The sequence below is a fragment of the Euleptes europaea genome, chromosome 11 (assembly GCF_029931775.1).
Source record: "Euleptes europaea isolate rEulEur1 chromosome 11, rEulEur1.hap1, whole genome shotgun sequence".
Classification (NCBI taxonomy): Eukaryota; Metazoa; Chordata; class Lepidosauria; order Squamata; family Sphaerodactylidae; genus Euleptes; species Euleptes europaea.
In genome coordinates this window covers 39591194-39616419 of record NC_079322.1, presented here as the reverse complement: position 1 = coordinate 39616419, position 25226 = coordinate 39591194, and the positions used below count along the sequence as shown (strand labels likewise).

Genomic DNA, 25226 nt, shown 5'->3' with positions numbered 1-25226 from the left:
CGACCCAAGAAAAGATCGCTGGGGTGGGTGGGGTGGGTGGGGTGGAGGCAGCTCACCTTGCCGGCCTCCCTCCGCGGACTCGCCCGGCTGTCCCCCTGCGGATGCTCGGCGGCCTCCCTCCCTGCAGGTAGCGGCTCAGGTGAGCAGCTAGCCCAGCAGAGGCGAGCCGGGAATGGAGGCGAGAGGCCGGCCAGGCTGCTCTGCCTCCTAACGGCGCGCCGCCGCTCTCGCCTCCTCCTCCTCCTCCTCCTCCCTCTGCGCTCAGCCTGGAGGGGCTGCCGCAGGGACAGGCGCTGGGGAGGAATTGGGGGGGGGGGCGTCTGCCGATTGGTGTCTCTGCCCATGGGCAGAATGACTTTCTCTCGCTGCTGATGGGCTACCCCATAAAGCAGGGTTTTCCAAATCTGTTCCCCCCCTCCGTCTCCCACTGCGTCTTCCGCAAAGCAACCCTGAGCATATTGAGCAGTCAGTCCCATTAAGCACAGAGCAGAGTTGATTGGTTCTTGTAGGTTATCCGGGCTGGGTGACCGTGGTGTTGGTATTGTCTTTCCTGACGTTTCGCCAGCAGCTGTGGCAGGCATCTTCAGAGGAGTAACACTGAAGGACAGTGTCTCTCAGTGTCAAGTGTGTAGGAAGAGTAATATATAGTCAGAAAGGGGTTGGGTTGAAACATTGTCCTGCAAAAAGTATCAAAGGTAATCATTGTCCTGCAAGTATCAAGATCATGTGCTAATGAGAGTATGGTATGTTAATATGGAACCATTGTATCCTGAAGTGATCCGAGTTGGTTTTTATATGCCCACTTTCTCTACCGCTTAAGGGAGACTCAAACTGGCTTGCAGTCACCTTCCCCTCCTCACCACGGACACCCCGGGTGGGGCTGAGAGAGTTCTAAGGGAGCTGTAACTAGCCCAAGGGCACCCAGCTTCCTGTGTAGGAGCCGGAAACAAATCCAGTTTCCGCAAAGCAACCCTGAGCATATTGAGAAGTCAATCCCATTAAGAAGAGAGCAGAGTTGGTTTTTATATGCCCACTTTCTCTACTGCTTAAGGGAGGCTCAAACTGGCTTACAGTCACCTTCCCCTCCTCACCACAGACACCCTGCGAGGTGGGTGGGGCTGAGAAAGCTCTAAGAGAGCTGTGACTAGCCCAAGGGCACCCAGCTTCCTATGTAGGAGCAGGGAAACAAATCCAGTTCACCAGATGAGCCTCCGCCGCTCATGTGGAGGAGTGGGGAATCAAACCCGGTTCTCCAGATCAGACTCCACCGCTCCAAACCACCACTCTTAACCACTACAGCATGCCGGCTGAAGGAAACCTACTCCCAAGTAAAAGCAGCCAGGACTGCAGCCACAGCATTAAGGGGGGGAAATCCATTCAGTGTGTGATGAGTTTTGGAGAATGCAGAAGCGTGCGCACCTTTTGGTGTCATTTTGGCTGGCCCTTATAGAAGGTGGTGGGTCACTTTTGGTTTTCGCCTTACAATCCTGCAGCTTCCTGCAAACTCTTAGAAAAGAAGGTGTTTTATTGTGTTCTGTCTACTGTAAATCTGGAACGTGCCAACCCCAAGATGTGCTAAAATCAAACAGCAGATGAAGCAAATTCATGGAAGTCTTAACAATTATGAGCCAAGGAGTTCAAAAACCCACCCCTGAACTGCAGTTGTGGAAAGGTAGGGGTGCTGTTGCCCTAAAACACTGCTACTGGGCCTTATAGAAACACCACGGAGAGAAACAGGATAACAAACTAGATTACCTTTGCTGTGAAGTTGAGACTTGGGCAGATGATAGCACAGATGAAAGGTTCCAGTGTGCACAAATGGGGTGGCCCTTGGAGGAACTCTATGTGTCAGTTTCACAGCAATGAGTTTTGTATGACACATTCATGCACTCTTCCACCATTCTGACACACACACCCTTTGTACTGACTTCAGAGAAGCAAACATTCTAGCCAATGCTGGTTTGTAACAGAAATTAAAACCTGCTTGAAGCACCAGCTGCTGTAAAGACATTATCATATACAAAGCTTAAACAGAATCAGTAGGATTTGTCTGTGTAAACATTACAGTCATAAGGCCTGAAGGCACATGATGCAGAAACCTGACAAGAACTGAGCAGGTGAAGTCCATGCCTAGATGATCAATTGCCTGGAGACCCTCTGTATGATTCAGTGAGTGCTAGGGAGGAAAGGCAGGTCAGAGATTGAATAGGCTTACCTAAAGTGACGGAATGCAACTACAATATGTGTTTCTGTAACTGGAACCTTAATAAATCCACATTGCCATAATGGTCTCGTATACTGCTTCAAAAGCTGCACAAGATTGGTATATACCTTGATTGTATTTGTATGTCACGTTACAGGAAAGCTACTCTGGTTGCTGCAGCTGTACTACCTTAAGCACACTCTGATGATGCAGCAAATCTTCAGCCTGCGAGTCAGCTTGAACACACCCTTTAAAAGCAATGGGAAATAAATCTGCTGTGTAACCCATAGGCAGCCAGTGCTATTTTTAAAACTAAGTGCATATTTATAGAACACAGAAGCGAACCAAATACTTTATACTAATAATACTTTCCCTGTTTATTTTAGGCTAGCTTTTTAAAAATAGGCAATTGACAAATTGATAGCAAAAAAGGCTGAAGTGTGGTTTTAAGCACCATTTGTTAGTAGAAAGGTTTTGGCTTCATGGTTTATAAAATAAATATGACGGACTTTCCATAGGAAATCTGTTTTAAAGTTATTTTCACTCTATAAAAAGGCCACAGTAACAAAATTTAGTTTCAACAAGCACATGTCAGGTAAAAAAATAACGCAATGCGCTCCCCGCCCATGAGTCAACAGGCAGCACCATACACACAACATTTCAAGAAATGTCAGTTTTGCAAAGTCTGTTGATTTCTCTCTCGCTGGGAGCTCCTTCTAAAACACTTTACAGCTCATCGTGCTTATACACAAACTCCCTTGCAGATATAAATCCATCTGTGTCCTCATCTTCTTTAGAAAATATATCTTCGACCAAAGTCTCATGATGGCTGTCGTTGACCATTGCACCATGTCTTTCGAATTCCTTCTTCAGGTATATTTTCACCTATGGGACAAATTGGAGCAGAACAATTTTAATCATTAAGAGGCTCTTAAGATGCTTTTGGAAGAAGCAGCAAACCCGAGAGAACCTGGCATATTACATATATCCCTTGGAGATGATTTTGGGATGGACTGGGGTGGTCTCTATTATGGGCAAAGAATGAAAGACATCAACTGGAGACAGCTTCCCAGAGGCCACACTGAAACTCAGCACCTCAGCAATGAAGTCGGATGCCTGCTCGCATCTCAGGGGATGGATGCAAGATCAGACCCCTAACATCATCCCCTGAACAATCTGCCTCCCACCCCTGTATCTTTTAAATTTTGTGACATCCAGCCCAATGGAGAGCTCTGGTGAGCTCAAGAGCTTTCACACTGTTTTGCATCCATTTGGTTGGTCCTAATAAAAAGTATTACATGGATTTCATTCTGGTTTTTAGATTTTGCATGGCACAACTTTTTCCATACTATCCAGCAGTTTAGGACCCATTCATATTTTTAACTCCTATGAGAGCTCATACATTGTAACCGAAGAACTCAAGATCTGTCTGTACCAGCTGTTTACACTCTGGGCAGATTTTTAAAAAGCCTGAAGTGAGTTCCAGGTGGAATCCCTGATCAGAACTTTACTTCCAGATTCAGGAACAAAGCAATCAGAAGCAGCAATCTGTAGGGGCGGGGATTACAGGCCCAACTTTGTAAAGAGAATCTAATTTTTCTGCAGTGTTTTTTGCAATGTCTGAGGAACACTGCACTTCTGTTTGCTGAGAACACGGAGGCTGGAGATGTACTACTTGCAAATACCCCAAATAATTTTTTTGGACAGGATATTCCAGCTTCTGCTCCCTGTACACTCCTTACCTCAAGGCCATGGAGGCCTTATCTTCCTGAGCAGCATCCAAGCCCTGCAGCTCTGACAATGCAAAAGGGGGGTTGGGATCTAGCTTAACACATGGAGATTTTATTCACAAGTACCAAATCTAAGCAATAAAACTTCAAGGGAAGTAAAAGCCAATTTTCTTTTCCTGTTACACAGCATTAATGAACAATTGTAGACTACATTAGCCTCCTCACCTCCTCTCTGGATAGCTTCCAATCATCATTAAGATCCATTTCTTGAAAGGACTCGTGAGACCTTGGTCCATTTCGAATTTCTACAAGGTCAATATTGAAGATCAGTGTGCTCTCAGGTGGAATTTTTCCTGCCAATCATGATCATTATCAGTGTTTATTCATGATTTTTTCTCTTCAACAGATTAGCTGGATTCTCACAACCAAAAACAGAAAAATACATGACTTCCACTACTAGTTACCAGTGCCCAATCTAAGGAGTCTCCAACAGGAAGCTTAGGCACTACCACCACAGAGTAGCACATGCATCCCTATTCCCATAGTATAAGTGGCCATAACTCTGTGGTAGAGTACCTGATTGGCATGCAGAAGGCCCCAGATTCAATCCCCAGCCTTTCCAGTTACAAGGATTACGTAGTAGGTGATGTGAAAGGCATCTACCTAAAACCCTGAAGAGCAGTTGCCAGACTGAGCAGACAATACTGACCTTGATTGGCCAATGGCCTGATTCTGTGTAAGGCAGTCTCATATGTCTGTGTGTCAAAGATCCAGGAAAGATCTGCTTTGGCCTTTTTTAAAAGCTTTTAGAAGGAGAAGAGATGGTTTTTATATGCCGACTTTCTCCACCACTTAAGGAAGAATCAAACTGGCTTACAATCACCTTCCCTTCCCCACAACAGACACCCTGTGAGGTAGGTGGGGCTGAGAGAGTGTGACTAGCCCAAGGTCACCCAGCTGGCTTCATGTGTAGGAGTGGGGAAACAAACCCGGTTCTCCAGATCAGAGTCCACCGCTCCAAACCACCGCTCTTAACCACTGCACCATGCTGGCTCTCTTTTATTTAATAGAATTATCCTCAGTGCCTATTAGGACATTTCTGGTGCTCTTACTAGTCCCTAGCCCAACCAAAAGCACTAAAAAGTACATATGAAAGGGGGCATAAGTGGTTTGGATCCCACCTAATTTTTCCATGGGTGGAAAGGAGGGGTAATTTCCACCAGTTCTCCCCTCCCTGCTGCAGACAGCTGACTCCCCTTGTGCTGTTCCTTGGGGGCATTTTGGGCTGCAGCTGGGGGTGGGGGGAAGAGGCACGAAAGTCTCACTCTGACAGAAATCTTTCCAGAGGAGGATCCAAGACACTAAATTTGCAAACTCTGCTTACAGCAGCATCCATTTAACATAACTAGTTATACGTGTTTTCTTAATGGAAGACTGAAGCATGGTGTGCCCATGCTAGAGAATACAGTTGGAGAACAGAATGCACTACTTAGGAGGAGGAAGAAGTTGTTTTTTATATGACGACTTTCTCTACCACTTAAGGAAGAATCAAACCGGCTTATGATCACCTTCCCTTCCCCTCCCCACAACAGACACCTTGTGAGGTAGGTAGGGCTAAGAGCTGTGACTAGCCCAAGGTCACCCAGCTGGCCTTATGTGAAGGAGTGGGGAAACCAAGCCAGTTCACCAGATTAGCATCCGTCGCTCTTGTGGAGGAGTAGGGAATCAAACCCGATTCTCCAGATTATCCACCACTCCAAACCACCGCTCTTAACCACTGCACCATGCTAGCTCTCCAGGACTGCATTAAAAAAAATCCATGAAAATGGAAAACTAGCCAAACAAAGAAAAATCCTGTCACCTCTTTCCCTCCTTTCTTTCTGTACTGGTTTACTATTTTGCGCTGAGCTTTTTATGTAGGGGAGTATCTATGAGCCTCTACTGGCAATCTGAAGTGTTCCTTCTCATTCTATCATCTTAGCATTCTGCCACCTTATCTCCACCTTATTCTCCTGCATGTAGTTATCAGGCCTCAAACATTCAGTGGAAATACTGATTGCTGAACTTGGTCTTACTAAAGAAGGGAGAGAGAAGTAGATTCATTTGTTTCTGTACTGGGGCATGGTAATACAACAGATTTGGGGGGGTCAACTTTTGAAGGTTTTAGTGTCTCTAACTGATGAAACAGCACACTTAAGTGGAAGTGCATTTTCTGCTTTACTGAATTACTTTGAATCTATTAAGTAAAGACACCACATCCTTCCTCCTGCATGAATTTGATTCCAGTATAGTATAGGGGAACCCCTTTTGCATGGATCTTCTCCAAATACATAAAGGATCTGCTATTCTCTCACACTGAGTATCATAAACCAATGGATCTTTTCCACCCAAAGCCTACTTAGTCCAGTTAACACTAACAAAAAGACCAAATTAATGACAGCAAACCAGTTTAACTCTATGTATGTAAATATTGTTGATATTAGACAGCTCAGTGATGGAACACAGGAATCCCCAGCTTCAGTCCCTGTCACATCTGCTTCAAGGACAGATATTTATAAAATTATGCATGGGGTGGAGAAAGTGGGTAGAGGGAGTTTTTTTCCCCTTCTCCCATAATACTAGAACTTACAGGCATCCAACGAAGTTGTTGAGAAATAGGCTCAGGACAGACAGAAGGAATAATTCTTTACTTAATGAGTAATTAAACGGCCAGTGGAGGTAGTGATGGCCACAAACATAACTTTAAAAAGGAGGTTAAACAGATCCATGGAGGAAAAAAAGTCCATCAATGGCTACTTCCCATCAAGAGTAGAGGGAACCTCCACATACAGAGGCAGTAATCCTCTGAAATCCAGTGCTTAAATGCAACACCAGGAGAGGCCTTTACCCTCTATTTTTTGTTGGCCATCCAAAGCAACTCGTTGACCACTGTATGAAACAGGATGCTGGACTTGATGGACCTCTGATCTGGTCAGGCAGGGCTCTTCTTAGGTTCTTAAAACTGGACTATAATTCAGCTACTGCTTCAAAAAGGTTAGACAAATTCATGGAGGAGAAAAGTTCATCAGGGGCTACTAGCCATGGTAACTGAAGGGAGCCTCCATATCCAGAGGCAGCCAACCTCTGAATGCCAGTGCTAGGAGGCAGCAGCAGGGGAAGGCCTTGGCCGCTATGTCCTGTTTGTTGGCCTTCTAGAGCAACTGGCTGGCCGCTGTGTGTAACAGGATGCTGGACTAGATGGACCACTGGTCTGAGCCAGTAAGATCTAGTGATGTTCTTATTACAGGTAGCAAATGGGAAGGAAAAACCTCTCTGCCTCAGATGCTGGAGGGCTACTACCAGCCTGACTAGACAATACTGAGCTGGATAAACCAACAGTCTGGCCTGGCATGAGGCAGCCTCTTGTGTTCATACTATAATCAAGATGCACTGGATGTTTTTACTATGTGATCACAACATTAAAGCCACTCTGAACCGGAATAGAACCATTACCTTTTCCTTCTTTTCCATAACCCAGGGATGGAGGAACAGTGAGCTTGCGTTTCTCCCCGACACACATGTCCATCAAACCTCTATCCCAGCCTTTGATAACTTCATTTATACCAAGAGTAAACCAGGTTGGCTGGCCATTGTTATGCTTGTGGCTGAAAAGAAGCACACATAGCCAAAGGATTGATTAAAGTACGGATTGGCAAAGATCACACTGAAGAATAAAAGCTCATAAGAGCATCAGAATTGCCTTGCTGGAACCAATCGACCTGTTTCTGCATTTTTTTAATGTATGAAACGTCAGTGAGTAATGCATGATGGAATCAGCCACCCCATTCATTTGGATTGAGCATCTAGTTATCAAAAGAGCTACTAAAATAGTAACAAAAGGTAAACTGGTCCATCTAATCCAGCACCCTGTTTCACTCAAGGGCTAACCAGATGCCACCAAAAGGCCTACCTCGCTGCTACTCACTGGGTTGCCTCTGACCATGGAAGTCCTACTTGTTCATCAGGTTGAGAGGAAAGGGCATCATCCCTAGAAATCCAGTTCAAAAGAACCCTGCATTTTTCAAAATGATGAGGACTTCAGGGACATACAATATCCATCTAGTACAGTATTATCCTGCCCTTCCTTCTAACTCAGGGCCTTGTACATAAATTTTTCCTCCCGGCCCAAGTTCTGCCAGTGAGCGTCATGGCCAAGCAGAGATCTGAACTCCGGCCAGTTCAGAACACTGCGAGAACTGTTCACCCTCTACATCCCGTCTTTGAAACAGCTACTAATTCATAAAATAATGTGTCTTAACTCATGATTATCAAATATCCTTGGGAGCCTTCGTGAATAGGGGGATAAAAATATAAAAGCTAATAAAAAGAGACAGTGGAGAAACTGATCACATTACATACAGTTAAGACTACTGAGCAATTGTCATGTGCAGACTAGTTTGTGAACACCACAAGCAGAGAAAAAGGCTGCATTTGCCAAGGCTGGATCTCTGCAGCCATTACTCCAGATTCTCAGAACTGATTTAAAATCGTCTTATCTAATGCTTTTTTATCCTACCCTTTCAAGGCATTCAAGAATGATGTATGTGGTGTTCTCTCTTTATTTTATCCTAACAACTCTGGTATAGCAGTTAGAGTGTCCAACTAGGAGCTGGGAGACCCAGGTTTGAATCCCCACTCTGCCATGAAAAGTCTGGTGAAATATGCTAAAACAGCATAGGATTTGGTAACTTTCTCTCACTTTTGTATAGGGTGTACTTCCAACTTCGCTAGTAAAAAACTAAGGCATTTACACTGTTACATTTAATAAAGATGCTGAGTAATAACTTTATATGCTAACTAAATTAGGAATTATATATTTTATGTTGATAGAACAGCAAAATAGATGTAGGTTTGATACAAAAGTAATTATTGTGTATATTTTGATCTTCCCCCACATTTCTATTTTTCCTGAAAAAACCCAACTTTTCCCCCCAAACCTTCAAAATGTCCAGACATTACATGTATCTACTGGAATGAGCAGCTTGAACAGTGAAAACTGCTATACAATCAGCACCGCTGTCAGAGTCAGGCAGTTAGGACTGTCCCGAAACAAATCCAAATAGTAGCAGTCTCCAGCTCAGTACGGATAAGTGTGGGAAATTTCAACACAAGCTTTATCACAGAATTAGCCTTTCTAATGCTTCCAGTGAATTGGGGATTGCCTGCCTATGATTACAGCAGTTGCACACAGCTATTGCTAATTTCAGACAGGAGGGCTTAGTCCCATCAATGCTCTCCCCCCCCCCACCCCCGTTCTTAATTCTTTATTCCCATCTTGCCTAAGAGCAGAGACCCTTCAGGCTTTTTTATCTGGTCACCCCCAACACTGTGTCACCTAATTCCACCTCAATTAACCCTCGCTTTGCTTCACACCTCTTCCCAGATCCAACAGACTCATTACTGTTTACTGGTACTTGGCCCACCGTTAACTTCTAAGTAATCTATCTATATCTTCATGTATGCCTCTCCTTTGTTTGCAGTGGGGCACCAGAAGCAGCTCACACCATTCCCCCCCTCCAGTTTATCCTCACAACAACCCTGTGAGGTAAGTTAGGCTGAGAGTGTGTGCCTGGGCCAAAGTCACTCAGCAAGCTTCCATGGAAGAGTGGAGATTTGACTCTGGGTCTCCCAGATCCTAGTCCAACACTCTATCCACTATACAACACCAGTTTATAAGATCAAGCCCAATAACCTGCCAATGAGATTCCATGTATATTTCAGTTTCTCAAAGCCAAGATCCACCTGCCTTCTTTCCCACACCACATACTCACGTAGAATGGAACAGGGAACCATCTTTTTCCAAATACCCTTCATAGTGCACCAGCATCATATCCCCCAACTTGGTCTTCCTCTTGCAAATGAATGGCTTATGGAGCAACTCGATCTTCACTTCCGGTTCTGGAATGAGCGCTCCAGTCCCGAAAGCCACAAACACGAAGGAAAGGAGAGTCCCAAAGGTAGCTTCCATTTTTGTGGGGATTGCAACAATTCCCTCTGAGCTGTAAAATATATATAATTCTCATAAATATCATAAATGGGTCAAGAATATTTTTGCCCCCACCCCGGGAGCGATGTTTGGTCAGTCACTCGCAGTCGTTTGCTCTGGATTTAAGGACCTCGTAAAACAGCTCTAGGATTCTCTAGATTCCAATTCCCTACTGCTGTTGTCAGGGATTTGGTTTTTTCCCCCCGTTGGCCACGCCGCACAATTGCCATTTCACAGTCACTTTGCAGAACATCCAGACTTTAGAAGTTTCTCAGAATTCGTGGAGTGAAAGTGGATGATCTGGGCAGCCGGGAGAGGAAGGGGGTCATAACTTCACTTCCATCCCCCCCCCCCCCAATGCTCCACACGCCTCAAATCCGCAGACGTGGCAAACTCCCCCCCCCTCCATTTTTTTTAAGCAACCACCAGTCCACTGGAAGCCTTTCACGACCCGCTCTTTCTGATTGGCTCCACGCGAGAGCCCGACTAAAAATGTCGCCACTGGTTGGCAAATACTCCCGTCCGTCTCGAAAACGCGTCAGAAGCTTCCCCTACCCGCGAGCGAGGATTGGCCGTCCCAACATTCCAGGAAGGAACGCGGCACGCGCGTTCCTGGAGACCCTCAACACAATACAACCGGCTTCTGCCTTGCGGTAATTGGCTGGCCCCCGTTAAGAGAACGGCGCTCTCATTGGCTCCCCCCCCCCCGAGAGTTCCCTCTGTCCCCCAGCTTTCTAACAACGCTCTGTTCCCTAGTCACGTGGGCCCGCATTCCAAAAGGCGTTTACGCTACTCCCCCTTGCGTTGTCAGCCTCGGTGGCTGCGCCGCATCCTGGGTGCCTACGCTAGAAGCGTAGCGCGGTGTGGTTGGCTGGTAGTGTCCTGGAGGGGAGGCGGGAGAAGAAGGCAGGGAGGCGGGCCGGGCTTCTGCCAGCCGCAGGATGGCCCTGAGTGTCAGCGGCTCAGCTGTGGGGCTCAAGGGGCGGCAGAGGGCATAAGAGGTTCCCGGGGAAGGTGTTTCCCCTGTCCCAAGCAGATCTGGATGGGGGGCCCTTTGTCACCATGGATGGGGTACTGTACAAATGGACCAACTATCTGAGCGGTGAGTAGCCCCCTTCTCCTCGCTGTCACGGTCTTGGGACCAGGAGCGGGTGGGTTGCAGGAAGGCAGGGCTGGTGGCTGCGAGGAACAGGAAGGAAGAGAAGGGCCAAGGATGGTTCAGGTGTTCCCCGGCGCTGCACGGTGATACTGTGGCAGGCATCTTCAGAGGAGGAACACTGAATGAACCGAAGTCCGCCTGCTCCTTAAAAGACTAACAAACATCCCCCCCGCCCCGTACCAGCGGTCGTGAGTCAGACTTCAGTTCATCAGATGCATCCCAAAAGGTGCTGTCTGGCACCACTGGCCCATCTACCGCGTTTGCAGCGTCACGATCAAAATTTAGAAGAATTTGCAGTTAACCATGTCATACTAACAGGGTACTGTGGGCAAAAACGCAAGGGAGATTTTGCCTTGAATTTACCGCTCTCTAAGTGCCCTTTCCCCCTCCCCCCCAGCCAAATTCTCAAAATTCAAAAATAAGCCCCATGCAGAATATTGTCAAAGGCTTTCACGGTCAGAGTTCATTGGTTCTTGTAGGTTATCCGGGCTGTGTAACCGTGGTCTTGGTATTTTCTTTCCTGATGTTTCGCCAGCGGCTGTGGCAGGCATCTTCAGAGGAGTAACACGTGTTACTCCTCTGAAGGTGCCTGCCACAGCCGCTGGCGAAACGTCAGGAAAGAAAATAGCAAGACCACGGTCACACAGCCCGGATAACTTACAAGAACCCCATGCAGAGTTTTGAGAATTCAGATGGGGAAAATGTGCATCTAGAGAGAAGCAAATCCAAGGCAAAACCTCCCGTGCGTTTTCGCCCTATGTTGTTGGGAAGGGCTCCCTCCTACACACACCTTCAGTGGGATTTCTGCTTTTCTTTTAAGGGAAGCATAAGGCCAAGGAATGTCTTCCTCAGTTGGCTAACCCCAGAGTTGCCTGCGGTGTACATGATCTAGTGTGTGTCAGTATCTGGATTATCAAAGAGTTGCAAAACCTGGTATATCTGTTTTGAAGGTTGTCCTTCTGGAGTTCAGGCTTCAGTGCAAAAATGGGTGGAACTAAAGTTCTTTGAATCGAGCCAACTCAGTTTAACCTTATGCAAAAGAGTAAAAAGAACACTGGCTGCTTATGTTTGCCATAAGAGTGGATCTGCAGGGTTATCTTTAGTCTAGCTGATCTCAGTGAACTCAGTAAGCATGAATCAAAATACTTGGTCTTTGCTGGTTTGTTTTTTAACTGCTACCGTCTCTGGCATCTGGGGAAAATTCAAACGTCAAACTTTGTTATTACATATTGAAAGATAAATTTAGTTATCCATTGCACAGAGCTACATCCCTTGCTGTATAAAACTTTTAAACCTTCAGAATTATTATAGGTATTATCAACTGGATAAGTTTTTCATATCGATGAACCATGGGAGTCAGGATTTTTCAAATGAAAGACTTCCTCTAGCCGCACTGCCTGGAACTTCTCTAATTGGTGATGGAAGTTCATCTTCCCTAGATAGTACAAGTCTGATTGACAGTCTTTTTTCTATACATATGAGCAGTTCTGTTCATGCTCAGGCACATGATGATGTGGATATGAGTCACATGTCAGTCGGGAAATCATCGGTTTGGCTAAAAGCAATTCGCCTGATCAAGATGGTGCTTCTTCCATATCATTGGAACATTGACTAGCTTTATCACTCGATTCACTTTGTCTGTCCAGGCAAATGTGCCCTTAAGGATGATGGGACAGCTTTCATGCACAGGAAAATATATCGTGGTGTCATCAAGCCCACCGAGGAGGCTACACGGCCATGACTCTGTTCTAAAATTTTACACAGCAGCATATTTATTTATTATATTTTTATCCTGCCTTTCTTCCATGACACAGTACGCATTGGGGTTCCCAGGAAATCCAGTCCTTGACCTGTAAGATTGTTGCATCACATGCCTCCAAATTTATTTATTTATTTACTTTATTTATACCCCAACGGGGCTCCAAAGTGGATGGCCCAAGATCACTCAGTGAACTTCTGTGGCAGAGTGGGGATTTGAACCTGGGTCTCCCAGATCCTAGTCCGACACTGCAACCAGTAGACTGCACTGGCTCACAAACTATGCTTTGGACTGTAGGATAGCCCAGTTTGATTTTCTTCCTTTTTTAATTTTTTTTTTTCTGTCAAGTCACATCTGACCCTGTAGGGTTTTCAAGGCAAGAGATATTCGGAGGTGGTTTGGCATTGCCTGCCTCCGCATCATGCCCCTGGTATTCCTTGGAGGTCTCCCATCCAAATACTAGCCAGGGTCAGGGATGAGAGTGTGTGACTGGCCCAAGGTCACCCAGCAAACATCTATGGTGCAAGTGGGGATTTGAACCTGGGTTTTCTAGCCCCACACCTTAACCACTACACCACATACTAATTGTAATGTGTTTTAAATGGCAGGTGTCTCCACTTTGCTCTCGGTATATTTACATAATAAATAATGTAAGAGTGCATGGGGTGTGGATGCCGATTGCTCTTTGCCAAGAGGAGTTGTTGACACTGCAGCGCACAGTGTGAAACTAACAGGAAGGTGTGGCAGTTTCATTGCTTTGTAAAACAAGGAAAGTGCAGGTGAGATGAGAGTTAAGGGTTGCTGGCACTGTGGACATCTCATTTTAGCCCAGGATAATAAGGTATATTTAAACCAAACTAGTCATTCTCAGTGGCAAAAAAATCTGGTTCCTACCCACCCCCATTGGAATTCAAGTACTTGATTCAGATTATGAAGATGTGCATAGTGGTGCTTAGTTTGTACAGTGTTGCTGCAGTGTTTAGCATCTTGCAGAGTTTAGATTACTTTGCATTTTACAGGGATGACAGAAGCCCGTGGGGAGAGAGGAAGATGTGATCTGGGAGCGTAGGGAACTTTATACGGCAATTAAGAGCTAGGGGAAAAGCAGGCAATTATATACACAAAAAGTATTATTCCTTTGGCCAGTGTAGCACTTGTTCTTTTTAGAACATACACTTTTAATCATTCTTCAAGAGCTATGAGAGCTAGAAACCAGCTTTTTTTTTTAATGAGGATACCACAGTGCAATCCTATGCAGATTTGCATCTTTCTAAACCACTGGTTCCCAACCGGGGGTCCGTGGACCCCCAGGGGTCCGCGAGAACTAAATTAAGGTCCGCAAAACAAAGTTATAAACCCATAATAAATTAATATTTTCAATTAAAAGTTTTCTATTATAAAAAATATATTCAAATATTATTCTAAGTTTAATGTTTAACTAACAGTTATGATTAAAGTTTACTTTCAAATTCTCAGAGTTTTTATTTTGAACCTTGGGGTCCCTGCACCGAACAAAAAAGTCCTAGTGGTCCCTGGTCAAAAAAAGGTTGGGAACCACTGTTCTAAACCCACTGAGTCTGACCTGGATGGCCCAGACTGATCTCGTCAGATCTTGGAAGCTAAGCAGGGTCGGCTCCGGTTAGTATTTGAATGGGAGACGGCCAAGGAAGTCCAGGATCACAATGCAGAGGCAGGCAATGGCAAACCATCTCTGTTCCTCTCTTGTCTTGAAAACCCTACATGGTCGCCATAAATTGGCTGTGACCTGACAGCACTTTCTGCCACCAAGCCCACTGAAGTCTGTCCAGGCAAATGTGTCCTTCAGGACAAATGTGACTCCACTCAGGGTTGTGCTGCCAGATCCCATTACTCGTTCTGTAGTGGCCTGTGGTTACCCACAATGCACAGCTTCTTTGAAGGGTGGGCAGTTAATCCAAGAGAGGCAGAGCAGCAGCCCAAGCCAGGGCATGCTTACTTGGAAGCAGGTTCCATGGAGCTGACTGCTACAGAAGGATCCTGATCCACAAATCAACTGAGCGGAAGTACTAGACCTCAAACCCAGTTAGCGTCGTTGGCAAGGATTCAAAGAGCTTCCATGTGTCCAGTGTGGGTGAGGAAGGGGGAATTATTGTCAAGGGTTGGCACTGCTCACAAGTTATTCTGTGAGCAACAAGTGGGTGGCCAAATGCACAGCATAGCTCAGCCGTGTCATCTCATAACATGTATCGCTGGCCTTCTCCATTTCTTTCTATGAATCATAAACTGTGCACATGCTTGTTGCTTTTTTCTGTAACTCTGGATCTTTCCAGAAACTCCCAGAAGCTCACACTCAGGGAGCTAAAAACACCATCCTCAAATCCAATAGTTTTGCCAGTCGCGGCTACTATATGCATGCCTGGGATCTTAAGGACATTTTCCAGAGAGTATTCCCCATTGAATAACATGAGACATACTTTTGAGTAGAACCTGCTTAGGCTTGCTCCCATGGAATCCTTTAAATGCTCCGAACAGGGCTAGGACAGGTGCAGAAGCTTTCCGTCGGGATTGTAACATCCAATTACTTACAATCCATTTTTTAATCTCCATTTATAAAATCACTTAGAAGTGTAAGCAGATTGGTTACTTTGGTGGATAGCTTGCTCAGATTAAATCTGACGCAGTGCACAATGTGAGTCTGGGATTAACCCAGTTCCAGGCATGTTTCCTTGAACTACATCTAACAGTTATCTGCATCAAAACTGAGTTGTCTCATACAACTAAAAGGGTACGAAGTTCATTTATGTGTGCATGGTGTGGACAAATCCATGTACTGAAGTGTGACATCTGCTTGAATTCCTGTGACATAAAATCCCTTTGTAGTTTTTGCTTTCTTACATAAATTTGTGAAACTTCCTTGTACTAATTCAGATTGCTCCATCTAGCTCAGCATACTCTACTTTGCCTGGCAGAGTATCTCCAAGAGCAGGTCTTACCCAATGCCTGCTACTTGAGATTCTTTATCTGGAAGACCACACTTGGGACCCTCTGTGTGCAAGGCATGAGCCGATTTCTGGCTGTTATATGCAGAGGCAATCAGCAGGGGGTAGTGAAGAGAACCTTCATCCCATGCCAACCATAGCAGCTTCTTTGCACAGAGTTGTTTCTTCATTAATTCATTAAAAAAACTGCTGATATCATACTGCCCTTGTACAAATCTATGGTGAGACCACACTTGGAATACTGTGTACAGTTGTCACCACACCTAAAAAAGGATATTGCAGAGCTTGAGAAGGTGCAGAAAAGAGCAACCAAAATGATCAGGGGACAAGAGCAACTGCCCTATGAGGAGCGGTTAAAACACTTAGGGCTGTTTAGCTTGGAAAAAAGGCAGTTAATGCGAAACATAATAGAGGTCTATAAAAGTATCCATGGTTTGGAGAGAGTGGACAGAGAGAAGCTTTTCTCTCTCATAATACTAGAATGTGGGGTCATCTGCTGAAGCTGGAGGGTGAGAGATTCAAAACTGATGAAAGGAAGTATTTCTTCACACAACACATAGTTAAATTGTGGACCTCCCTGCCCCAGGATGTGGTGATGGCTACCAACCTGGAAAGCTTTAAGAGTGGACATGTTCATGGAGGAGAGGGCTATTCATGGCTACTAGTAAAAATGGATATTAGTCATGATGCATACCTGTTCTCTCCAGGATCAGAGGAGCATGCTTAATATATTAGGTGCTGTGGAACACAGGCAGGATAATGCTGCTGCAGTTGTCTTGTTTGGGGGCTTCCTAGAGGCACCTGGTTGGCCACTATGTGAACAGACTGCTGGACTTGATGGGTCTTGGTCTGATCCAGCAGGGCTTTTCTTATGTTCTTATTTATTTTAACTTACATTATTTATAGTCTGCTTTTCTCACAGGGACTCAAGGCAGATTACACAGAGTGAGTCAATACAATAATCAAAATGGGACATTCATTGAACAACGCAACAGGATTAGGATTGTAGAAGTCTAGAACCAAGCAGAAATCTAAAAAACAGAACTGAAGCAAAGTATAAGTATTAACATGACAGATTAGTGCAAAAGTTACACGGTAGGATCCTACTTACAGTACGCTGTACAAAGTAGTATGTACCACAGACCCTTATCATTTATCCAAGTAACTTGTAAACCATTTTGTACAATGCAGCCCTATTACCTGTGTAGAGAAGGCCATTTGAATAATTCAGTTTTGCAAAGTTTGCTGAAAGCCAGGAAAGTTGGAGCCTCCCTGATCTCCTCAGGCCATTCCATAAGGTGGGAGACCCAATGGGCAAAGCACCTGTACGGGCAGTTGTTGATTTTGCCCATTTGCAGGTTGGCACTTGCAGAAGGCTCTACTCAGATGAGCAAAGTTGTCATGTCAGAGCACAGGGGGGAGAGGCAGTCCTGCAGATATGAAGGACCAAGGCCACAAAGGGCTTTGTATGTGATAGCCAATTCCTTTAATGTAGGGTTACCAAACTCTAGGTAGGCCACCAAACCTGGAGGCCACCGGGAATTACAACTCATCTCCAGAGTACAGAGAACAGAGATCAGGTCACCTGGAGAAAATGGCTGCTTTGGAGGGTGGACTCTATGGCATTATACCCTGCTGAGCTCCCTCCCCTCCCCAAACCCCACCCTCCTCAGACACCACCCCCCAAAACCTGGAATTTCTCAACCTGGAGTTGGTAATCCTACTTAAATTTAGCCCAGTAACTAATGGCAGCTGATTGAGTGTCTGCAGAATGGGAGTAATATGCATACTTCGTCTAGCTCCCAATAATAGCTGAGGTGTGGCATTCTGCACCAAGTAGTTTCCAAATAGTTAATTATAGTAAACTAGTCTCAATATTACTGTGGCGTGGATCCAGGTGGCCAGAGTTGCTGTATCAAAGGAAGGGGGTCACCTTATGGCAGGGGTGGGGAACGTTAGGCCTGGGGGCCATTTAAGGCCCGCAAAATCATTTGGTCTGGCCGTTTGTGGGTCCTGACAGATCTCTAGCTCAGAAGGATCTAAGACTGGCAATCCACCCCCTCCCGCGGACAGGAATAGCCTCTATTACAAGGCAGATGTAAATTTGTTTTGCTGAGAAAAGGAACCTTTTTTTCCCCTTGCAGAAGAGTTGTTAGCTATGGAGCTGCTAGGACCGCCCAAGAAACTGTGTTAACCTTTTCCCACCCAGGGCGTGGAGAAACGTATTCCCTGTGTACTACAAGAGGGCTGGGGGCGAAAGTGGCGACAATGGAGGGGTTAAAGGGGGCAGGGCCAGAATGCACGGGGGGGGGGAGTTCTTAGCCAGTGTGTCCTCATTTCACCCCTGCAGGCAGAGGTAGCAGGAGCCGGCTGTAGAATCCGGTCCTGACCATGCAGAGCAGGAGCTACTCCAGCGTGTGGCTGGACAGCTCCACCTGGCTGGTGCAACAGACCATCCTGTGCCACCAGGTGGGCGAGTGCACCATGGGTTGGATGCCTGCCTTCTTGCCCGCGCCGGGAGGGGTCATTGGGGCAGCTGCCTGCTTGGGGCTTGGTCGGCTAATTTTTAAGTTGATAATTTTGTATGGCCCACAAATGATGCTATAAATATCCAAATGGCTCTTGGTAGAAAAAAGGTTCCCCACCCCTGCCTTATGACTAGGCTGAGTTTGAAGAACTCATTTTTGCAGCTGCATTAACTTGCTTCACCAGCAATAATGTTGGGTCTAGTATAACCCCTAGGCTTTTAACTGAGTCAGCAGCTCCATCAAAAGTGTGGAGCACTATGTCCTTAATTTGAATTAAATTTCTTAATTCCTTACCATAATGAATGGGAGTTTCCAAATTGAAGAGATCTCAATGTCCATGAACGTCTAGATGAAAGGAAATGTGTGCAGCGTGGAAAAGGCTTGTATTACCTCTCTAAAAGTTTATCTAAGACCAACCATAACTGTTTCTGAACATTGCTGGAAACACCCCTCCTTCCCCAACCAGTTCTAGTTTCCTGTTAACAATCTCGCTGTCTTTTCTTTTAGTTCTCACATTTGTGAGAGAAATCAAAGCCTTTGAAAAGATCCAGTTTGTTCGGCAGGGTGATCATAAAACAGAACCTCATGACCCTGGGGTGCTGTCCGACTTTCTCTGCTCTTTGCCCTAATAAGTCAGCTTTTTAGTGACCCGATAGAATGCGCTTGATGCTCAGGCAACCTAGCACCTGGAATTATGCCAGGCCTGGTCCGAAGCACCAGAAGCTGACTACAAGCATACCTCAGAGATATTGTGGGTTTAGTTCCAGACCACAGTAATAATGCGAATATCTCAGTAAAGCGAGTCACACAAATATTTGGTTTCCCAGTGGATATAAAAGATATGTTTACGTTATACCATAGTCTATTAAAAGTGCAATAGCATTATGTCTGAAAAGATGTACTGTAATAATAATGAAAAAGTTTGAAATAGTGTGAGAATTACCAAAATGTGACACAGAGACACAAAGTGAGTACATGCTGTTGGAAAATTGGCGCTGATAGACTTGCTTGAAAACGCAATATCTGCGAAGCGCAATAAAACGAGGCATGCCTGTACTAAATACCGGGGAAATGTTTTCAGCTCCCCTTAAGGAAGTCATTTTTATTTGAACATTAAGAATATCTCCTTTTGAGTCTTACAAACTCTTATTTCTCCTATTTCATCAATAAGTCCCTCAAAATCACAAGACGTTTGGAAATGTATCTTGAGATGAATAAGGATTTATGTGCCAAGAAAATGCTTGAAAACTTTTCTGTCCAGATTCACAGAGGAAAAATGGGAGGTTTGTGGCAATATTTCCATAAGATTTTGCCATAAACCCTCCTGGTTTGTGAGTCTGTCACATTGTACTTTCGGAGGCAATTGTTACTTGGAATCCCATGTCTGTGGGATTTGTGTATCCTGCTGATGCAAAGAATGTGATCCACCAATGGGCTGAGATAGAATTTTTGATGGGCCTCAAACTCCCTCTAAAGACATTTCAGGGTCAGTATAGCACAAAGAGGAAGGGGAAAAACTAGGCATATTCACCTGTGGATCAGAGCTGATACTTGCTAATCACTCTTAGATGATGACTGAAATCAATTGATGGATTTCTTAGGTTGTGTGTGAAGTTGGTGCATCTCCTTGACTGTCCTTAACACAGCTTTGCAAACTGCACTTCCCTTGAACTGGGAAGGCCAGGAAAGCAGCAGCAGAAGTCAGTCCTTGTATTCATCTCCCCAGTGATTGCCTTACTCCCCAGTTTGTTGCCCTACTCTGGACACGTTCCAGCTTGTCTACATCTTTCTTAAATTGCGGTGCCGAAAACTGAACACAGTGCTCTAGGTGAGGTCTAACCAGAGTAGAGTAAAGCTATTCCATCACTTCGTGTGATGGTATTCTTTTAATGTCTTCTGCTTTACTGCAAACCCATCATTTGCTGCTACATCCAAACCGACAAACTGGGAGTTGTGCATCCCTTCCAAATAACGACTGCCAATTGTGGTTTGAAACAAAAATCCCTGAGTGTGAGAGGAGCAGAGGAGGACAAGGCTTGTTTGTGTAACACCTTTGCCTTTGCGGCCAGCCTAGCTCTGGGAGTTCTGGACTGAGCAGAGATTTGAATTTTGACCTCCTACATCCAACACTGCCCTTTGGATCATGCTGCTTCAGATGGGATCCAATACAAAACAGATATCGTTCTGTTCTCTGTACTAATGAGGATTGTAGCTTCTCTCGACTAACGAGCACAGGCAACTCATTTATTCTTTGCATGCAAACCATTGCTACAGCCTCAACTACCAGGAGCCCATGAACACCCACCCAGAGGGAACAAATCTAATTAAAATCCAATTTTAAATTACTGCTAATGAACTAATCAATTAGTGCTTTAAACCTTAGGCTAAACCCAGAAAAGTAATCCTGAAAAGTAGTCTTGTTAGACTGTTGTAGCGAAAAACAGCAGAGAGCCCAGGGGGCACCTTAAATGCTATCAGATTTATCTGTCGGCAAGAGCCTGGCTTCTTCAAAAGCATTTTATATTAGAAGTCCCTTAGCATGCTTTGAACATCCCGCTTTCTCGTTCAGAATTTGGGCATCAATAGATGAACTATTAGGGTGGTTGAGTTTTGTTTTGCTGTTTGTTTTTCATTTAGCATTCTGGGGGCTGGGCTGATCATATAGCAAAGATTGCATTTTAATTCGTTCGGCGCTTATTAGTCAGATAATAAAGGAACGCTTCTTTTTGTTTTTTCAAGAGGGTGTCATTTTTCTTTCGCACCGCAGAATATGGAAATGACCCCTCAAAGCTATAATAGAGATGAGTCATATAGCTCTTGGTTAAATACTCCACATGTCGGTGGCAAAAAGGTTGTAAGGGGAGATTCTGCTGCTATCATAGAAACAAAAAGGGTACAGTTATGGTTATTTATGACCAGGAGCCCTACAATGATTTAGAGGTTTGTGTATTATTTATGTGGTCATTTTTATGCCCACTGAGGTTTAAAGCAATTAGCCATTTCTCAATGCACAGCTTTATTACCAGCTGTCTGAATTCCGAAATCACCAGTGGTGGGGGATGTTTATTTTTGATATTTCATTTTGGCTTTGGCCTGAAAGCTTAATTTGATTTTAAAAAATGTATGCTGTATCCTCTTCTTGTTTCACTGCCCCATGCCTATTCATGCTTTCCTGTGTAAGGGAGACAACCCTGAGTGGACTCATTCAAACAGAAGCTCTGTGTTATGGGGTCTGCATGTGCTCCTGTTCTATTGACTGTTAGACAGTGGGTTCATTATCACTCTGGCAGGGCGCATCGGTACGGTGGCCCTGTGGGCTTTGCATTGTTTGCCTGAACCCTTTAGGGCCCTGGCTTAATGGACATATTGGCTGATTGGTGTCTGGCTGCAAGTCAAGGTTCCATCGATTGGTGTGTCTGATGTGTAACCAGATGCAAATAGTTGATTCTTGTTTTAGAGCTTCACGGAGAGATGGCTGCCTCTTTTCATGGGGGAAAAGGATGGCAGTGCTGGTGTAGCATATTGGTTAGAGTTACTGGACCAGGGACCGGGGAAACCCAGTTTCTAGTCCCCCTTCTCTGTGAGGCTCTGTGGGAGACCATGGGCACTTTCGTTCACTCCCAGCCTGACCTACTTCACAGGGTTATTGTGAGGATAAAATGAAGGCAGGGAGAAATATATATCCCTCTATGAGGAAAGGCTCGATACGAGAGCCATAGAGAGCCAATGGGATGTAGCAGTTAGAGGGTCAAACTAGGATCTGAGTTTTAACGGGGAAAGAAATTCATTTGTCCTGTTATCTACTTGGACACCCTGGGAAAGGCACAGAGTCTCCAGCGTGCAGCTGAGATCAGGATGTGCTGGAACAGACTCTCCATGTAGGAGCTGGATAGCAGGATCCTTCTGAAGGGAGCTGTCCAGGACTAGAATGGGCTAGGTAGGAGAGTGGTTGAACTAGCAAAGGCTGGAGTTTAATCGGAAAATTTATGTAGGGAGTTGATAACCTCACCACTTCCTGTATCCAGTCGGGTCTTGGGTTTTTATTTATTTCATTTATTTTATTCAATTAATTTGTACCCTGCCTTTCCCCCCAACGGGGGACCCAAAGTGGCTTACAGCATTCTCCTCTCCTCCGTTTTATCCTCTCAACAACCCTGTAAGGTAGATTAGGCTGAGAGTGCATGATTGGCTCAGGGTCACCCAGCGAGCTTCTGTGGCACGCGTGAGGATTCAAACCCAGATCTCCCAGATACTAGTCTGACACTCTTAGCCACTGCATGACTGCAAAGATCCAGAGAGTGTTGTTCTGCTCTTGAATGAGACTGGAGTGTGTTGCCTCAAGCTGACAGGTGTGTGTTCCTTTGTCTGGTTCAGGCTCTGACTCTTTACCTCCTTTGTTCCTGGAGTCCTGGGAGAAACCCTGGGGGTGCTGGAGACAAATGGGTTCATTCAGAAGGTTCCACTTGTTCCACTGGCTCTTGAACAGGAACTTGCTGTGGTAGAAAAGCCAGGGGGTCATCCCCTGGAGGCTGTGGGGTGCAAGGAGCCCCAGGTATAATGGGGACCACAGAGGACTCCTTAGCCTTTGGGGAATCTTCCTCTTCTTCTGAGGCATTTTCCTTTCAAGACCAGGCTGGGCCAGGGAAGGTCCTTCCACACCAGAGGTGAAATAATGCTTAGTAACAGTAACTGCCCCTTTTAAACTGAGTCAGTGTGACTCAGTTTGAAGCTAAAATCCCAATGTCCTGTAACACAGATAATTGCGGTGGTCATTTCTTCAGCATTCACCTGATATCCTCTGCCTTTCGCTTTTCATTCCATCAGTAGATGTCTCAGTCTTCTGCTTGGAGACACCTTGGACATGAGAGGGATCACCGTGCTAGTCTGTTGCAGCAGAAAAAAGAACAGTCTAATCATGGGACAGCCATATTTTATCCCATAAACATTTATGCTGGATTAAAATGTTCTGGGTCTTTAAGAGGCCAATGGACTCCTGTTTGTATTGCTGCAGAATTAATGTAGCTGAATTGCAGAGGCCTGAGAGCAATTGCGCAACAGGTTTTACTTTAGCAGAGCGCTTGCTTTACTATGTGAAAATGGCAGCCTAATGTGTGACAATTTCTCCTGGCTGGTGTTAAAGGCACTACCCCCCCCTTTTTCAGGCTGGCAGCCTCGATGGTTCCTTCTTGGAGGAGGGGTGTTATCCTATTACGACTCACGGGAAGATGCTTGGAAAGGTTGTAAGGGGAGTATCCAGATGGCAGTATGTGAAATTCAAGGTAACTAAGATTTTTATTTATTTAAAACATTTTTATGTTGCCTTTCCATCCACGTTAGGGTCTCCAAAGTGGGCAACAATCAAACATTGAAGCAAAGTTTTTTATATCCCTCAAACATTAGATATATGCTGCTCAAGATCAATAGATCAAGGAGTTTCTAAGGGAGAAAGGAAAGGAAAGGAAACAAAGTTTTAAAATACATATCTAAAACAACTAAACTAAGCATAAACAGGAAGGAGGGTCAGTGAGGGAATGCCAAGCAAAACAGAAATGTCTTCACCTACTGGTGAATTACAATGATAGAGGGGTACAGATGAATCTCCCTAGGGGGGAAGGGAATTCCGTAATTTTTGTGCCATGGCCAGAAGGCCCTTTCTTGGTTTGCCACCCATCTAGCCTCTGATGGTGGGGTTGCCTGAAGCAGGACCCCTGAAGATGACTGTAGGGGCCCGGTAAGTTCATATGGGAATAGGCAGTCCTTAAGGTGTGATTGCCCCAAGCCTTACAGGGCTTCAGAGGCCAATACCAGCATTCTGTACCAGCTGTAGGTTCCAGACACTCTTCAATGGCAGCCCCAAGTAGAGTGCATTGCAGTAGTCTAATCTCGCTGTTACTAGACCACGGGCCACAGTGGCAAGATCTTTTTGCCCAGGAAAGGGTAAAGTTGTTGAAAGGTGCTCTTAGCCACTGCCACCACATACTCATCCAGTAGGGGGTTCAGCTGTACCAAGCTACAAACCTGCTTTTTTAGGGGGCGGGCAATCCCATCGAGATAGCTCAGTTCCTGGGTCAATCCTTGCATCCACCAGTAGCACCTCTGTTTTGTTGGACTTTCATGGTGACAGTTCTTGCTTATTAGAACATAACATCAGCCTACATTGTTCTGCTGTTTTTCAGGCAAGGAGAATTGTTCTTTATCTGCCTTAACTCTTTTGTTCTTAGTTCATTCTACAGATAACACGCGGATGGATCTTATTATCCCAGGAGAACAGTACTTCTACCTGAAAGCCAGAAATGCGACTGAGAGGCAAAAGTGGTTGGTTGCCCTAGGAACTGCCAAGGCCTGCTTGACTGACGTTAGGACCCAGAAGGAGAAAGGCAAGCTCTTCTCTGGTCAGGATGCATCTCCAACACACTTCTCAGCTTCCTAAAAACAAGATGCCATTAGTTTGAATTTCCATTTTCTTCTCTCAGTTGTCTAACTTGGAAATACCAACCATCAAACAAAAACAGACACAATATGTAATACTTTAATAATTTGTTCTGTTACTAATTTGAGCATGAATGCAATGGCTGTATTCAGAGGTAATAACAAACTACGGTTTATCATTTCACGAATGAACCCTGGAAGTTCTGTGCTATCTTCCCTGTATTCCCTCCTGCCCTTGACATGGCTTGTTAATAGAAGATTTCTGGTTTGTAACTATGGTTCATTTCTTGCTTACAGATCAGGATTCCAGTTCAAATGTATTGACAAACTATGGTTTGTTGCACACTAGGAAAACTTCCTAGATTCCACACAAGGGGAAGGGAGCACATAAATGTGAGAGTCGGTGTTGTGTAAT

General features: G+C 45.1%; 2 protein-coding genes across 2 annotated transcripts in view; one reads left to right on the top strand and one right to left on the bottom strand.

Moving 5' to 3' along the window:
- Nucleotides 1-2906: 2906 nt before the first annotated feature.
- Nucleotides 2907-9940, bottom strand: FKBP14 (FKBP prolyl isomerase 14). The gene is made up of 4 exons (XM_056857682.1): nt 9744-9940; nt 7426-7577; nt 4159-4286; nt 2907-3088 (listed from the first exon to the last, which is right to left on the bottom strand). Exons 1-4 carry the CDS (start codon nt 9938-9940, stop codon nt 2930-2932), a joined length of 636 nt encoding a protein of 211 aa, XP_056713660.1. The 3' UTR covers nt 2907-2929.
- Nucleotides 9941-10879: 939 nt separating this feature from the next.
- PLEKHA8 (pleckstrin homology domain containing A8) overlaps nt 10880-25226 on the top strand; it is a 32149-nt gene continuing 17802 nt past the window's right edge. The window contains exons 1-3 of the mRNA XM_056857586.1: nt 10880-11060; nt 23545-23661; nt 24604-24774. Of these exons, the coding sequence (XP_056713564.1) occupies nt 11021-11060; nt 23545-23661; nt 24604-24774 (328 nt within the window). The 5' untranslated portion in view covers nt 10880-11020. The remainder of the gene's footprint in view (nt 11061-23544; nt 23662-24603; nt 24775-25226) is intronic.